The sequence below is a fragment of the Onychostruthus taczanowskii genome, unplaced genomic scaffold (assembly GCF_017590055.1).
Source record: "Onychostruthus taczanowskii isolate IOZ18803 unplaced genomic scaffold, ASM1759005v1 scaffold15, whole genome shotgun sequence".
NCBI classification, from domain to species: domain Eukaryota; kingdom Metazoa; phylum Chordata; class Aves; order Passeriformes; family Passeridae; genus Onychostruthus; species Onychostruthus taczanowskii.
Window position 1 is genome coordinate 10,736,977 of NW_024498685.1, and position 18,177 is coordinate 10,755,153.

An 18,177-nucleotide genomic window follows, 5' to 3' on the forward strand; every position below is an offset into this window, starting at 1 on the left:
CCTCAACACAGCTTGACCCTAATTGGCCAATAAGCCAAACAATTCACATGAAACCAATGAAACAATCACCTGTGGATAAACAATCTCCAAACACATTCCACATGTGAGCACAACACAGGAGAAGCAAATGAGATAAGAATTTGTTTTCCTTTTTCTCTGAGGCTTCTCAGCTTTCCAGGAGAAAATCCTGGGTGAAGGGATTTTTCAGAACATATGACTGTGACAAAAATCTATAGATCTTTTATTGCAAACAGTACTCATCCTGCTTGCATTGCTGACTGTGAAAGGGCTAAGAAACTTTTGAGCATTTTTCATTCCCATAAAATAAGGGAAGCTCATCTAAACTATTAAATGTTCCTTCAGCATATTTTATCTTAGCATGAGCAAAACTCCCAAATCTACAAAAGAAGACAAATTTGAAAAGGACAGGTTTTGTAACACTCATCTGATGGTTTAAAATACTTCAGAAGGGCATTAACTGCCTTTTAGAACAAAATTACATTCATGTTCTAAAATAACAACTGTAGAAAAACATTATGTGATGGAGGAAAAGCACATTTTCCTACTTTCACGTTACCAAAAGTAAATTGTCACGACAATTTTAGCTTACAGAGAATACAGGAGAAGGTAATACCCACATGCCGTATCACTCCTTTATCCAGCAAGCTCTGCTTTTTGGCAGTCATGACAAAGTAGTGTGTATCATCCTTGTAGTAGACAATGTTCTCCAAGTCAATGCCTTGTGACAGAACAAAAGACATAGTAATGAAGGAACAAGTTAGGAGTTATGTGCAACAGAAGTTCTGCCAGAAGAAAGTAAATTGAAACTGCATGGTTATAAAGAGAGAATGCCAAGCAACTTTCTACCATGCTCTGGGTGACTTTAAAATCTGACCTGTCAACAAAACTATAGCACATTTCACCTCCATAAAGCTACCTCTTTTTAAAAATCCATTGATCATCACTCTAAGGTTTGCATTCAGATGTGGAGTGCCAAAAGCAGAACTCTGGATTCATGACCTCTTCCCATTCAGGGCTGTGATTTCCTGAAAACCATAAATTCTCCACTTCTGAATCAAAATAACACACATCTGCTTTGTACAGCAGAACAGCTACAAAAATAGGGAAGTCATATTTCAGAGGCAGCACTGACTGCCTCGCACAAGATGCTGGTTTCTTGATTAAACACACAACTCTGAGCTGCAAAGTTGTAATTATAAAAACAAATAGTTTATATTTCACTGGAAATCTGTCAAGTGCTGGCAAACCTGTGGCATCCCGGAGATCCTGGAAGAACTTCTGGTTGAAGATGAAGGCCACGCCGCTGATCTCTTCTACTTTGGCTTCAGCTGTGGTGTTGCGATTGATGAAGTTTGCTGTGATAGCAATTGCAAGTTTTCCACGGAATTCCTTTCGGCGAAACCCTGCAGGAAGGATAAAGTGGCAATGCTGAAAAGCAAACGCACCTTCAGGGAAGGCTCAGTGTGCCACAGACAGGTGCACTCACAAAGTAAAGGGAGAGAAGGGAATTGATGAGCTACAAACTTCTTCAGAGAGGAAAGAATTGCTTCATCAGAAAAGTGTTAAGGGGAAAAGCTTCCCAGCAGCCTGTCTCTCATCTCTGTTCCTAAAGCTGCAATTTCCATTAAAAAAAAAATAAAAAGGGATTCTGTGCTACACAGAATAATACTCAACACCTCAGTTCAGAAGTGACAACACTACTTGACTAAAGAAAAAATGTAGGAAAAGTTATCCAGACCAAAAACTCTTATGTCTTTATTAGTTTAGAGGAAGAAAACAAAGCCACCCACATCTTTGCTATAAATGGATTGTTACATGGACTTTTAATCTCCCTATCACTTGTCAAGTGTCTTTCCAGATGGTGATTGGCATGTCAAAGGCCACTTTTGTTCCAACAAATTTAAGAATAAGTTCTGTTTGGAGGTGAATCATGAACCATTACCTTCTAAGGTGTTTCTCCTGCCATCCCCTCCAATGATTACTTCAAACTCATACTCAGACACTGGATGGGTTTTGGGATGGACCAATGCACGCCAACCTATTCCTGTAGATAAACTCCAAGTTAGTGACAATATAAATGGCAATAATAATAGAAAAAAGATAAAACTATCAATAAATCCTTCAACACATGATCAGTCAAGAAACCCTGCAGGACAGCTACACTGATGACAGGGCTATTCCTGAAATGTGCAGCAATTTCATGTGAATCAGAGGCAGACACAGCTCTGCTAAAACTCCCCTAATTCCTTTAAGGGTCCCTACAAACTTCCCTCCTGCCTATACAATTAATAAAAGGCAAAAACAGGTAAGCTACATCTCCTGTGGTGATCAGAGAATAGGTTTCACAGTGATACTAAAAGCATAACAAGGATTGTTCACCAATAGGGTGAATGCAAAGAAAGGAGTTGTTTCAAAATGTTATCAAAATGTTATGTAACAGGCTTAAGTATTTTAGAAGCAATTACAATTTACCATGTCTTCCTCTATTCCTGTGTAGTCCTTCTGGTGACTTTGTTTCATACAATAACTAATTTGGATTTGCCACTAGAAAAAACAAATCCTACTAAAATTCCAAGCAAAAATGGATTAAAAACTATTCTTATTAATGGAGCACAAGGAAAGGACTTATCATAAGCAGAGTTAAGGAGTAGGAGCCTGTGTACCCTACCACAACCTCCCCCTTCTCTACTGCCCATTTCAGTGCTACTTGCTTTCATTCTCCTGGTCCTCTGGAGGGTACACGAGCCCCCGGAACTCCACATTGACATGGATCTCTATTCCCAAGATCAAGGCAACCTTCAAAAGGATCAGCTGGAGCTGACGGATACCTGCAAGAAAAAAAAAACAGGTTATAAAGAAAGAGAAGGAAAAGAAAAGAGCACAAGTGCCCACGTGTGTCTGGGTGATCTTACTGATAACCTGACTTAAAGGCCAGCTGCTACTTTCTTCTTCCCCGTGGTGCTCCCAGCACTTCATCCAGGCACCACTGGTGTGTGATATCACAGCATGCTAAGAAAATTCTACACAGCTGAAAACCCAGCCCTTTTCAAAGCATGAAAAGTAATTTTTTAGTGTTTCAGTCCCCTAATCAGCAACAAGGGTAACAAGCAGGACATGAGCTGCAGGAGAGGGAGGGGAGACAGCACTGCACTTGTCACAGATGGCAAAGAGCCCCTGGATCAGCCTGGCTCCTGACCTGCACCTCCACCCCAGCACCTCTGGGTTAGTGAGTGCATACAAAGCTCCTCACCACCTCTCTCCTCTTCAGGTAACTTTGGCAATGAGAATGAAAATTACAGTGTGCAAACTCAATCAATTTGAAGGAAAACACCTTACTGTCATATTTCAGACACTGAAATGAAGAAATCCTTCACTTAAATGCTAAATTTTAGCTGTGCTGACGCACCAAAAAAAGACAAAATGCATAAAATACTGGAAGAATAAAAATGAAAAGACATTAGAAGGAAAAAGCAATCTGCAAGGTTGAAGTTACAAAGAAATCTTCCAGTTTTACCCATTTGTTGCCAAATTAAAAAAAAAACAACAGAGAGAACACAGACTGGTGGACAACACCTGGCTGTGCCATGTACAGTCAATTTTGGGGAAGAAAAAAAGAAAAGAAAAATAACTCCTGCTCCACCAAAGCATTCAGCTCTCAAAGAAGATTGATTTAACAGAACATAAAAATCATCAAGATTATTCTCAATTTTAACACAAACATCTGTTAAATCAAAATGTGTCTTCATCATTCTTCTGAAAATTAACAAAGCCAAAGCTGTTCCTCCTTTCTCCAGACTGAAATTCACAAGAATTTTCAAAAGCATGCACTAATTTTTCTTTACAAGTTGCTCAAGAGAAACAGAACAATGTGGCAGCTGCAGGAATGTATCAGCAAAAACCAGAAAAATTATCCATTAAAAAAAAAAGTGAGCTTTAAGTGTACTTTTCAGCGTAGGAAAAAGCTATGCCTTAGGAATGTCTAAGAGATGACAGAGAAACACTGCATGTTTTCATCTCATGACTAGCCCAGAATGCACAATGCAAAAGTAACGCTGAACTGTACCACAAAAACTTGAGAGCAGGGACTGTGTAGGCTGAATTTTCACCTTCACCCTCTTCTCCCCAGGAAGAAGCAGTGCTGCTGTGTCCAGCCCTGCCTGCACTTACTGATATGGTCTATGGATCCTGCACAGAATTTGCCGTAGAACTTTTTGGCGCCGAGGCCCCTGAGGTCGTGGATGGTGAAGGGCCAGAGGTGCAGCACGTTGTTGCGGGAGAAGGCATCCCTCTTCTCTATCACCACCACCTTGGCCCCCAGGAAGGACAGGTCGATGGCTGTGCGAAGGCCACAGGGTCCAGCCCCAATGATCAGACACTGCAAAACAACCAGCCCTGAGTAACTGCACAGCCCTTGCAGGAAATGGGGTTTTCTGCAGGAGTGTCCCACGGCTCTTGGGAAGAAGTGCTCTTGGTCTGAAACATAAGCTGAAATTTGTTTCAGGTCAGTCTGTTTCTACCTGCTAAGTTCTGCCATTGATAAGCAGGAACCACAACCTGAAAATGAGGTATATTGCAGAGCAGTGAAAAGCCTCAGGAAGCAGGCAAGTAAAACTGTGTGCTTGCAACCCTTGCTCGAGGAAGAGCTGCCAATTCACACTCTCAAGCGACATAAGTACCTGGAGAACAGCATTACTTCTGAAGGCTTCTCCCTCCCACATTCCACTTTTTTTTCTTAAAAACAAAAAACAAAACAGAAAATCAAATCAACCCCCAAAAAACAAAAACAGTGACAAGTTTTCCTCTCATCTTCCGAACACTGAGCTGGCCTTTCTTAAGAAGATCTTCAGTAGCACAGCGACAGCTACAGCAGACAAACACAAGACACTAATGTTTTTATAAACACCATCATTTAGAGTAACAGAATAAAAGAGTAGCCAAGTCAGAGCACTATAATTTATGCCTTTGGTGGTGCTTTGGGGCTTCTACTACTGCAGTAAAGGAGACTTCAGGGAAGCAGACATCACGTAAACAAAAACTTTGTGTGGCCAGACAAATCTTTTCTCCAACCTAACCTTTGTCATATGAAAGGTCTTTCACCTTCTCTTATCTTTTTCCACTCTACTCACAAACACCATCAGATGCTAATAAACAACTTGAGAATGTAAAATACGTGCGTGTCTAGTGTTGAAGTGCCTTCTGAGAACAGAATGATGCAGCAAAATACTCTCAGGTTAAAAACCCAAGATAGTCAGGAGACACTTCTTACCCACAGAAACCGAGGTCCACAGAGAAAGTGTTGGTATGTGCAGTCACATAAATACAGTACACAGTCCATTTCTTCATCGTTATTGTACTTTGATTTCTACAGAGTAAACCAGAGACCTTGTTACAGAGGTGGCTGCTGCTGCTGCCACGTGGTTCTCTTCCAGATCCTTATGGCTGCGCAAGAAAACTCTTTAAGAAATTCTTAATTATGCCAAAACTTAACTATGAGCCAATGTTCTGATAAACAACCAATTACAAAAAGCAAAATTTTGTGTTCACTAGTCATCCTCATCTGACAATTTTTACAGGCTGCCACGTTCTCACCACTTACTCACGCGGGCATAAACTCTGCAAGCACCATGAAACTGCAAATGCAAAGCCTGAATGATGGAAAACCAGTTACAGCAGTGATGACATAGCTATTGACATGCAAATTCCACGTAGGACTACTGAAGAAGATAAGAAGTCCCATAAATCTGAGGGCAGAGATCCAAGTCTAGAGGAAAGGGAAGAGAATAATAACACCACTGCTGCTTTAGTGGCTTCAGGAACCTGAAAGCATTTGGGACAAAAGGCACACCCAACCTCTGAGCTAATAAATACCTAAATAAAACTACATCTTGAACAGGTGTCTATCTTGTAATTTGATATAAGGGATCCTCAGTTAGATCTACTATATTCTTCCAATTTTAATATTGCTTTCTTTGTAGGTAAGTGTAATTCCCAAACACCACCTTGTCTTTCTTTTTTAAAACTTTTCAGAAAATTAGCTCAGCATGTCATACTTATTCAGGTAATTTTGCGTGGCTGACAACTACAATCTTCAAAGAGCCTGGATTTCAATAAGCAACAAGAACACACTGAATTGGGTGGTTTTCATTCTTTGACAAATTTCCACATATAAAATATTTATGATGGAGTACACAACAGCAAAGGAATTGTACTGAAATCAGACTATTCAAACTCAGATTTCATTAAATTTTAAGCTAGTTGCCTGCAACTTTGTCACAGGAACTTAAAAGGTTTTTTTCCTCTCTATCCTTCCTCCCTGCTCTCATAGTAGGATGTGGTTAAAAGCACTTAGGTTATGATTAAGATTCTAGATATTCTGAATGTAGAATAATCAGACAAGTAATTTATGGTCAAAGTTGCCATTTTTTAAACTTCTGTCACAAAAAACATTAAATAATGTTGTTATGAAACATAAATTCTAAGCACAATTAAAACCAGAAAATATTCTTTTCCACCTCTAATGCTTCTTCCAGTGTCAGATATCTCATAAAAACCCACCTTCTGGTACTCTCAGTCAGCAGTAACTCCATGACATGCCAAGTACAGCCAAATAAAGGCAGCTACTGTTATTCCTTGTTCCCTTTCCCCTCAGTGACTCCAAGCAATTGCTGCAATTCCCTGCATTGAAGCTGTCTCACCCCTCAGAAACACTTCTTGCTCAAGATCTTTCAGACAGATTATATTAAGTTTCCAGTAACAACGCCATGGTAATGGAACATCAAATACAAACTGAAATGCTGTATTCTCTGTATAACCAATGGAGAGAGAGCACCATTTGTAACTATTTACATTTGAACAACCCATCCTGTCCAAGACACTTTCATGAACTCTGATTATCTGAATTCTGGTTAGCCTGGATGCTGGCCATGTGCACAAACTGCCCAACTCCAGGCACAGCACTTCATCCCTGAACAATTTTTAAATGGGCAATTAGGAGCTATCCTCCAAAAGATGAAAACTTCAGAACTGGTTTATGTTCAAGTGTACAGAAGCCAGGCTTCCTAAAGAAATTACTGACTTCTGTTCTGACATGGATAAAACCCCAATCTTTATTTTAAATTCTATCATCTCCACATGCCCACTTAAATTTCTGTACCTTTTAATCAGCAGTTAGCAAATTATATTAAACATTAGGAATATAAAGCCAAGTGAGTTAGGAAACATCAAATCACATATGACTCAGTTTTCAAAAGGCCTCTGCTTTAAACAGTTATGATTACCTCTTAGGAGTAAAGTAAATTTAAACACTTAATGACAGACACTACTTGGATAGGAAACAAGAAATTAATAGAAACATATAAAAAAAGATAAGAGGAATACATGGTGAAATCTGGTTTTAAAAACATGTTCACTGCAATCATTGCCCAGTCCCATCACTGTGGTCCTTCACACCAACACCATCAAGTTCTGAGGTTTTTCTCTCACCACTCAATGAGGAACAGTCCCACATGATCTCATGAGCCTCTCTGTTTATCTCACCACCATTCCACCACATGCTACTTCTACAATCACGCTCTTGATCCCAGTTCTCCAATTCCATTCTCACTCTCTTCAACTTGACTTTGGTGTATGAAATAGGTTAAACTTTGGAGGATACAAAATCCCAAGCAACCTCTTCAGACAAGCATCATTCCCAGGATGCTTTACTCCTTTTATCCATTTTATAACTGTACTTGAAGAAATGTTTTAAAGACACTTGGTTGCATGTATTTACTCAAAGCACACCCTTTTCTGATGACTTCTGAGCCTCATAACTGGAGACTCCTCTGGGTCTCCAGTTATTCTTTCAGAGCACCATCTGAAGGACTCTCCTTCTGATGACTTCTGAGCCTCAGTACTCCTCTGGGTCTCCAGTTATTCTTTCAGAGCACCATCTGAAGGACTCTCATTTCTCTCATTCCTCTCAGTGCCAACTTCCCAGGGGTGATCTTCCTCTACAAACTGACTTTGCATCACCTCACCAGAGACACTGGTTTAATCAGCTTTATCAGAGCTGTCAATTCACAAAACGTGCAGCTCAACAGTTGGCTTATTTTTGGCCAAGCTAAAATCTCTACTTTTCTGACATTTTCTTGCAGCTGCCGAGTTGTTAATTCAAACCCAAAACAACCAAATGGAGCTCTAATGTCCTTCTAAACTCAGCTCACCAGTTCCTGTGAATATAAATGTCACACTTGATTTTCTGAATGCCTTTCATAGCTGGATGTCACACTCCACTCACATCTGGTTTTTCATAGGCTCTCACAATCAAGCACTATCCACTTATCTGCCCATTAAATCTGTTCTTTCATGTTTCATCTCTGTTATTGAACCAACCTTTTCCACAGTGTTAACAAATACAGTCAGAGCCTAGATGCAAAAATCACTCTTACAGTCTATTATTCAAATCAGTTAAAAACCTCTACATCTTCCTCCTTCCATCTTTGTCATAAAAACAAACCACCTTCATTTTACAGACTTAAACACCCCAGTTCAGTTCAACCCATTATGTTTCAAAGTAAGAGCAATTCCTGAATCTAATGCATGTCCAGGGTGATCAATTTTGCAGAAAATTTAGAATTTTTCTCCATGAAGCTCATACTACTTGGAAGAGTTATTCTTAAGCATATACAAAACCTATTACATTTATTTCTGGCTAATCCTTCCTTTCTTATGTTGCCTGAAAAATGTAAACTTAAACAGTGGTTGGATTTTTAGGGTGTTGAATCTACTGCCCACTGTGACTATCAACAGTGCCCAATTGCTTGATTTTCAGAGTTTACTAAGTGTTACTACAGTAAATCATTATAAATGCCTCCATCCTTACAAAAATGGCCACTGGAAAGTGAAACAAGATAAACAACTAAGAAACTAACATAACTTTCTAATATCCAGTTTGGGGAAAATATAAGTCCACAGGTCTGAAACTACATTCTCTAAACAAGATATATTTCTCCCTCAATTCTATACTGAAGAATTAGTAATTAATTCATCCAATTAAAGTACTTGCTTCTCTCAATAAGTGACTACTCAAGAGAAAGAGCAACATCTATTGTCCTATTCTGTCCTCAATGAAGGAGGACAGAATCCTGTTCTATTTTTATCCTATTCTGCACTATTTGTCTATTTTGAGGGGAAAAAAAAGAGTGCTTGATTATTTACAAAACCAACCTATTCTATTCACATTTCAATAAATGATATAAAGAACTGCTTTCAAACTGCACTGTCCAAGGGGAGCAGCACATAAATGCCAGCTCACAGTAATTCAGGTTAAAAAAAAAGTAAAATGCTCTCTGTGAGTGTGTGTGTAAAAGCAGGAATTCCTGCACTAAATACCACACATACCAACCTTTCAAAAAGAATTGATATGAGTTTCCACAGCATATTTTTTTCTTTGAACTTAGAATAAAATTGATCACTTTCTAAATAATGGGAAACAGTCCGTTTTGCCAAATTGGCAGAAAAGTTCAGTTTTCTTGAGAGAGTCACGAGAATTTTCAAATTAAAACAGGAAATTTCCAAACATGCATATTTTATATCCTAGACTCCAACAGCACACATTCCTGTTACTGTCAAAATGCAAAAAGGAGTCAACCAAGATTACAGGCTTACCAATTAAGATTTTCCAAGGCATCTACCTATAGGACCCAAGGCACAAAAACTTACCATGTAAGAACTTGCTGGCTGCTCCTCCTGAATAAAAGACAAACATTCAGGTGGGCAGTCACATCTGGTGGTGAAAAAAGGAATTCCCAATTGCTGATCAAATGCTAAAATCATTAGGACATTGCTGAAACTTCCCTGGCTTACACCAGGCAATATTTTTCTACAGCCACACCTTTTTACTGTGTATTCCAGAGGGATTGGGTAAGAGCTGCCTGGACCATGGTGACTGAACCTCTTACCTTCGTGTTGGCGCATGCTTTCCCCTTCTTGTAGTCCTTATGGCTGCCTCTTTTGTCCAATTTGGCCCACAAGGCTTTGGCTTTCCAGTAATTGAGCTTGGACTTGAGTTTGTGATAGAAGGAACGATAGTCCTTGGGCTTTAGTTCCAGGTAGTCACAGAGCTCCTGGAAAGCCTTCAGAGTCCCCTTGCAGGTGGAAGCCTGGACAAATCTGTCGAAGAGAACATGAGCCTGGTTCACCTTCTCGTTTTTGCTTTCCTCCATGCTTCACACGTGGCAGCTGCCCAGGGGGGCAGCTGTGCTCTTCCAGTCTGCCAGATTTCCTGATGTTGTTCTGCTGAGCCACTTTCACCTCTGCCTTACAAGCATTATTAACCTACAAAACAAAAAGAAGAAAGCGTAACTGAACTTGCTCTTTTTCGTTCTGAAATTTTGTCTAAGCACGCTGAACTGAGAGCCCAGATTCCCAGTCAGTCCTCAGCTGATGGATATCCCAAGGATTTCTACCCAAGCTGACTGAAGAGGAGGCTTCCAGAGTTCACTGAGCCTCGCTGCAGACAGCGGCACATCTCTGATCTCTGTAAAATCACAAAATACTTTAACCTGAGCCAGTGCGTTGGAAGTTTTATCAAAACTCATTCTGCATGAAGAGCAGGGAAGTTACAAGTAAACAGACAGATGTTACACCATGCCTGGAACAGGGCAGAGGTTGAAAACAGAACAGGCAGACCTACTATGTCACATTTACTGTGTAACACCACAGCAACAGTGATGGGCTGGTGTTAAAAACACTACTGCCACAGAACACTTCAAGAGTCTGTACTCCATCAGTAAAATAAGCTTTTGTGCCTTAATTCTGAAAAGACATGTCTTTGGTAATGATAAACAGAGAAAAGAGAGGATGGCATAGCAGAAGCTGACATGGAGTCCTTGCCAAGACTTGATTTTGCACAGTGATGCTTACTGTGATCTTAAAAGTAACTTAAATCTGCTAATAACAATTAATTTCTTAGAAAAATAAGTCAAGGCTGAAAAAAGGAAGCCTGTCTGTGTTTCATAAAGCAGTATAAACATTTCCCTTACCTAAAGCCTACACACATAATTCTGTCAAAAAACGAGCAGCGTAAGAGTGAAACGTGGCTGGTGCATGAGCCTTCTAAGATCCCACACTAATTCCTCTGTTCTGTGGTTTTCAACTTCTTTTGATAGGTCCATACAAAATTTTTGGTGGTGTCTGGGGTCTACTTTAATCTGCTGGGGCAGAGCTGCTATCATGAGCTCTGCTGCTCATTTCTGGGATCCCTCAGAAGCAGGCTGGAGACCTGGAGAATTGTTTGGATCACGATTAGAGATCTCTCCATATAGAATAAACCTTTTTCTTTCTTTTATACATAACACTAAGTATACTCTAAATTACCCTGCTTGCTGAGAAAGAATAGCTCTGTTTGCCTTCAGATATGAAGGCAGCATGGGAACATATGCACAAACTATGGAAGTGAAAGCACTTCTGAGATGCTTTTTGCCCTTTGTTTTTTCTTGCAAAGGGTATTAAGGCAAAAAGGGAAATACGTGGACTTGGATAAAACTTTTTAGATTCTCACCAGCTCTTTTCCTGCTTCCAGCAGACAGGAAGCCAAGCCAAACATTACAGCTCATGTCTCTTCCCCTCCCATATGACAGCTCTCCAGTAGTTTATTTAGGCACTCCTGCTTTTCAGCCTAACATGGTATTTATTGTTTATGTTTAGAAACAGCAAAGGAGACATGGAAACCTTAACATACAAACACAAACTGGTCGTTTTTAAAAATAAAAGTTCCTACAGAAGTCAAAGTACAACAGTGGGCTATAGCGCAGGATGCAATTCTGACTTTATTAGGACAACCACCTTAGAGGACTCTTTTTGAAGCTGTTTTTCTAACTGGCTGATAGTGATGCCCATGTCCATATCAGTACTGCTCACTAAGCAAATTAGAACTGTTTTCTTTATTTTCCATCTTAATTTCACTGTTGTGAAGCTGAAAACATGCTCCAGGCTCACACCTCAGGGAAACCACTGCACTGCTACAGAGGGCAAGTCACAGAACCCTAAAATAGTCTGGTTTGATTTGGTTGGGAGACCTTAAAGGTCACAAAGTTCCAACACCCCTGCCATAGGCAGGGACACCTCCCAGTAGACCAGGTTGCCCAAAGCTCCATCTAATTTGGTCTTGAGCACTTCCAGGGACAGGACATTCACAGCTTCTCTGGGCAACCTGTGTCAGTGTCTCAGTGCCCTCACAGCAAAGAACTTCTCAATATCCAATCTCAACCTGCCCTATAACAGTTTGAAGCCATTCCTCCTTGTCCTATCATTCATGCCCTTGTTGAAAGTCTATCTCCACCTCTCTTCTGGCCCAACCATGTATTGAAGACCTGTGTCTCCTCTTGTTCTCAAGAGGAATATTATAATGCATTCCACCAAAACACCTCTAATGCTGAAGGAGTCATTTCAGTGTCTCTGTGTCACACAAACACAATAAAATACCTACAGTCTAAAGTCATATGCCTCATTAATCAAGCTGAATACTCTTATGTTCCCCCCACTTCTTTCACCCCTGCTCTACCACCCAAACACTCACTTCACACCAGTGCTTTGGATGTCTGAGACTTCCTCAGAAAAAGCAATAAAGTTACATGACCTAAATTAAGTGGAGTCACCATTCAGATCTGTTAGTCCACATTCCACTTCTGATATACCCAGATGTAAGGACAGCATAGGGATAATTTCTTACTCTTGCTTCTCCCATAGTTTTTCACCAAGGAAGCGAAGCAGCATTGGTTTTGCACTGCTCAAACACCCCAAAGTTAAAATCCAACCGCTTTTTGTCACATTATATCACAGTACAAGCTGGCTTGTACTGGGCAATTAATTTGGCTGTAAATAAGAAAACCAGCTGGCTCCATAAACTGACCCCTGGGTTGAAAGAAAGGATCCTCAAGCAATTCAGTTCCATCCTGAACTGCAGACATCTCACGGGTCCAGGAGCTGGGTGGTGTCAAGGAATGCACCAATAACTGGGTTTTTCAAACCCCCTTTATTAACAAGGCTTCCTTCATACATAAACTCACTCTTTTGCACCATGGACATCGGGGTGTGTGCTGTCCCTGTCTCCGACTGACCCCACAAAACTTGTGGATATTAAACGTAATATCCTTTCACTCTAGGAACTTACTGCTGTGTGTCTGAGGTTTGCCAAGCCAGCAGCCAAACCTGGCAAAACCGGGTCATTTGAGCCAGCACATTCCAAGGGGTACCTTAGCACGGCAGCTCTGCCCAAATCCCGTGTTTCACACAGCCTGGGAAATCAGTTATGCCCACGGGTGAAACAGCGAGGCTTCAGTCACCACATTAGGTCACTCCCTAGAACTCTGCATTCCTGATGTAAACACCCTGAGCCCTTGGAACCCAAGAGCAACACGTCAGAGAACATGGAAATTACAGGAGGAAAGCAAGGGCAGGCAAGAATTATTTGCTAGGTTTCCAGGGTACTTGTGTGCCTTGCTGGCTGTTCTGCAAGTCTGCAGTATCCTGCATGTTTTGTCTCGAGGCAGCTGATTGCTGACTCAGATGCTCTGTGAATTCCTTGGCTTCGGAGCTGGGCGAGAAAGACAAAGCCCGTGGAAAAACGCATGCAAGAACAGTGTTCACGTTGCTATTTACAATAATAGCAGGAGGTTGTCACTGACTCATGGCTCCAAGTACCCTCAGGATCTCCAGTGCTCGCCCAGGACAAAAGAAACCAATGGAAAACGCAGAGATGCAGGCAGTGAATAATTCCAGGTGGTGGTTCCTTCCCACAGTCACCACAGATGCAGGAATATGAATATTTTATCAAATGCATACACGAGAAAGAAAGCCCAGTGCCCTACTTCTGCCAAAGGCAAGAGATAAGAGGAGATTTTGCAAATCGTACACATAATGAATTTGGTTGTACAAATTGAAGTTCTGCAGCAAGTGTTGCAAATGCAAGGCTTACATATTTCAGGCAAATAAATCCCCATTATACAAGATACCACCCCCTCTACATTTCCATCCTAATTTTGTTCAAAGTGTTCATTCAAGCAATGACTTGAGCCCAGGGAAAAAATAAAACACTACAGGAATGTATTTTCCAGCCATCTCTTTTTTCCCCATCAGAAATTATTGAGTTAATTCCATCTACATTCACAGCTTGTTCTCTCTACCCTAAATCAGGAGGGAATTAAACATTTGCCAAAGTAACTGCCCAGCTGCACTTCAGAATGCTGAGTTTCTCTGAGCACCATGTGAGTGCTTTCTTACATTTGAGTTATTTCACAGCCAGGCCAACACCTCAGATGCACCCTTGACAGACAAACCTCTGAGAAGTCAGGCATCAAGAAGCGGCAATACCATATGGAATTTGAAAGCAAACTGGTAAATGATCATAAAACCACCCTCCAGCAACATTCCCTATGCCCTTGCCTCCCTTTCATGGCTCCTTCTGTAGCCTGTGCCTAAGCAAGGCCCACTAACATGCTCTGCAAACCCCAAGATCACTGCAGTGCCCAGGCAGCCAGGACACACTTGCAACTTGGCTAGCAAAAGCCTAAGCACAGATTATAGTTAAGCTCATGCTACAGACAGTGGGGACACCTATTTTTGTCTCTCTCCTCCACCCAGCATCCAGTTTTCTTGTAGGAAACCAATTACCTTTGAGACTCTTATTCCTCATTGAATCTGGATGAAATTGTTCAGAAGTTATTAAGGATGAACTGAAAAGCAGATGAACAAATGGCTCAATCCCATAAGCCTCCCCTCTTTAGGAAGCCAAACACAAAAAAAATCTTTATTTCAACAAATGAAAAAGCTCTGTTTTAATTTCTAAGATTTATATTCTTTTACTTTCAGCTAAAACTGAAAAAATGGATTTTCTACAATATGTTCATGACTTTCTAAGTGATTACAATACCAAAAAGTGCAGCTTTAGGGCAGTGGTAAGACTGTGGAACAGATGGCAAAAAGAGGACAATTTTGACAAGAAAAGCTAAAGCCAAAACTGGCAACTATTTTAGCTCCATATGATGCAGACCAAGAAGGGGAAAGCAGGAGGACAAAGGCGTGGTTGCCATTGTTTGCAGCTTCCCTTTTACACCAGATGGAAAAGGGGCACGTCAGCCCTGTCCACAGCACGTTTTAAAATGGGATTTAGATCTGTTCCCCTTCATAACATTCAAGACTCAAGCAAATAAGCTGTCAAAAAACTGTGCTTTGATACACCTGTTAAACTTGATCTGGTCACTTCTGTCCACCACGTGGGAGAGTCTTTTGGGTCTCCACCTCTTTCCTGCCTACCCTCCCTCCCAAGCTAGGCCAAAAGTAGGAGAAAGAGAAACCAAGTATGAACTTGACTACAAATACAAGAACCTGTTCTTAGCACATACATGAACAGTTCACAGAATGCTCACGGCAAGAAAAACTCATCCCAGTACTCACTTGAGAAGAAATGCCAATTATAAACAAGAACATGGAAACACACAAATAGAGAAGCAGTTATAGAAAATATTTTGCTTCCCAAATTCACATCACGGTACAGAAGGAAAAATGTGTCTTGCTTATTACTAACCATTTCTTCAATGCCACAACACAACCACTGAAAGCATTTGACCTACAAAATACAATCTTTTCCCCATGAGAACTCAAAGAACACACTTTGCTGCTGCTGTCATACACAACTCTTTGATCACAGCACTCCCTGCACTGAATGAACACCAACAAAGAAAGAGACCAAGAAACAGATCAATGTTTTTTTCTGGAAGAAAAAAAAATATATACATATACCAACGAAGAGGTAGTTGTTCCTTCAGAGGATGATAAGAAGGGAGTAACACTAGGACACCTGGATAGGTGTCATTCTCACACCACGATGTAACAGAGCAACACAGTTGAATTCCTTTATCTGAAGTGCTTTGAAGCTGTTCCTGATGTTACATTTCAACATAGAAATGCATCCTGAAGTTAGTTCCCACCCAGTTTTACAAGCTGGATTTCCCCAGAGCTCTGCAAACATCATGTAATAACCCTTGGAAAGTGCCTATTTAAAAAAAAACAAAAGAAAGACTCCTTAAATTACCAGAATTTGCATAAAACTTTATTTCCATGGCTTCAAATGGGGATAAAACAAATTGGTTGCCTTAGTACAGCAAGGTATATCAGCTTTTGACACCATACAGGACATGGACCAATTAATTTTTCCAAGCTGAAATGCTGTGTATGCCACAAGAAACAGCAGAAACACCAGCTTTGAGAAAAGCTTTACTGAGCATTACAGAACAAGACCACTGTTCTGCCCCAAGTAGAAATTCTGAGCAGAACAAAGACTGGAGGCCACAAACACACTTTAACCTCTGCAGCTCAGTGAACCAAGTCCACAGAGATCTCCAGATTCTGCTCATGCACTGACCACCCCAAACCATTCCATAGTACAGGAAGAAAACAAATAGAGCCTGTATTTGTATTTTGAAAAAAAAAAAATCTCATTAAAGAAATTCTCTCATGACACTCATATGAACACATTTGCAAAATATTTATGTAAGTGAAAGTGAAATGCCAGAACCTAACACCAAAACACAGACTGCATTGATCACAAAAGTGATCACAAAGGAGAAAATATAATCAATAGGAACAAAGAAACACAGAACCATAGGATCTGCAGCTGACAAGAGGCTAAAAATGACCAATCTTTATTGGGCATGTAAAATGGTTCAGAGACCAGAATGAAAAGGTCGAGCACCCTCTGCAGTATGTGCTTGCTTCCTCTTTACCTGCACTTGCCTCCACTTAATGTGCTTCAGTTCTCCCTCTCATTACCTAATTAGCCAGGGAAGGGAACAAAGCCAGTGAAGGGTCTGAAGCACAAGTCCTGGGAGGAGAACTTGAGGGAGCTGGGGTTGTTCAGCCTGGAGAAGAGAAGCTCAGGAATGACCTTATCCCTCTCTACAACCCCCTGAAAAGAGGGCGTAGCCAGGTAGGGGTCAGCCTCTTCTCCCAGGGAAGCAGCGAGAGGACAGGAAGTGTCTTAAGCTGTGCCAGGGGAAGTTCAGACTGGACATGAGGAGGAATTTCTCCAAAGAAAGGGTGGTCAGGCACTGGAACAGCCTACCCAGGGAGCTGGTGGAGGCACTGTCCCTGGAGGTGTTTAAGGAAAGGCTGGAGGTGGCACTGAGTGCCAGGGTCTGGTTGACACAGTGGTGTTGGGTCATGGGTTGGACTTGGCAATCTCAGTCTTTTCCAACTTACTTGATTCTGTAATTCCCCCTTACATAGGTCAAAGATTACTTATCACCTAGACATCCAAAGAGGCTGAATTTACCAAAGCCCCCTTCATTTCCATCAGTCATTAAGAGAAATATTTAGCACCTCAGAAGCAAGCTCAAAGACTGGCCATTTGTGCCAGCACTGATTTTAATCCCAGCAGATAGATGCCTAGACTTTCAAGTCCAGGGCTCACCCCTCTGTGGTTTGGTAAATCCAGACTCTCACAAAACATTCCAGTTACAGACAGCAAAAAATGAACATGGGAAAGCAAGTTTTATTTGTGCTGCTTCCAACTCTCAGCTGTAATGGGTGTGGAAAAGAGGCATGCACTTCCTGAAAGGAAGTGGTGGAAGACAAGGGAGCTAGAAAACAGGATTAGAAGATTCCTAATTTCACCATTTTTACACAGTCAGCTAGGTATGGCATCACAAATCCCCTGTACTGAGCAGTCCAAATAGATCACAGATTGTTTAGTGGATGTATAACCATTTTCTGTGGAAGAAGACTGATTACAGAAAGTAGAGGAAGTTTAAAATCTTGGAATCTTCTTCCCTCTACACTTGCAAGACTCTTTTGGGAGCCAAGAAATCCAATGTAAATAGACATTTGAATAAAAGAGCTGTAAAGATTTCTCCAGCCCACAAACCACCATTTAGAGATGGCTGAACTTTAAAATAAAAAGAAAAACAAATCCCAAGCTTTATTCTACAATAAGTTGAGGAAGGGTTGGGATCATGCTATAACCCATGGTCTTAGTCTGTGTAATTACCACACAAAAGATACATGCAGAATCAAAAAAAAAAAAAAAGAAAAAAAAAGAAAATCCACCTAAAAAAATCAGACCTTAAACCCAGACCTCCAGAACTGCCACCTCCTTTCCCTTAACAAGAAAAGTCCAAC

At 40.8% G+C, this 18,177-nt stretch overlaps 1 protein-coding gene across 5 annotated transcripts in view; it reads right to left on the bottom strand.

Annotated features, from left to right (window-relative positions):
* MICAL3 (microtubule associated monooxygenase, calponin and LIM domain containing 3) overlaps positions 1-18,177 on the bottom strand; it is a 136,387-nt gene that overhangs the window by 96,985 nt on the left and 21,225 nt on the right. For all 5 annotated transcript variants that reach the window (XM_041398629.1, XM_041398628.1, XM_041398627.1 and 2 more), the window contains exons 2-7: positions 9,963-10,338; positions 4,189-4,396; positions 2,733-2,849; positions 1,964-2,065; positions 1,269-1,424; positions 639-739 (exon numbers count right to left, since the gene is read on the bottom strand). In XM_041398629.1, coding sequence (XP_041254563.1) covers positions 639-739; positions 1,269-1,424; positions 1,964-2,065; positions 2,733-2,849; positions 4,189-4,396; positions 9,963-10,226 — 948 coding nt within the window. In that variant the 5' untranslated portion in view covers positions 10,227-10,338. The remainder of the gene's footprint in view (positions 1-638; positions 740-1,268; positions 1,425-1,963; positions 2,066-2,732; positions 2,850-4,188; positions 4,397-9,962; positions 10,339-18,177) is intronic.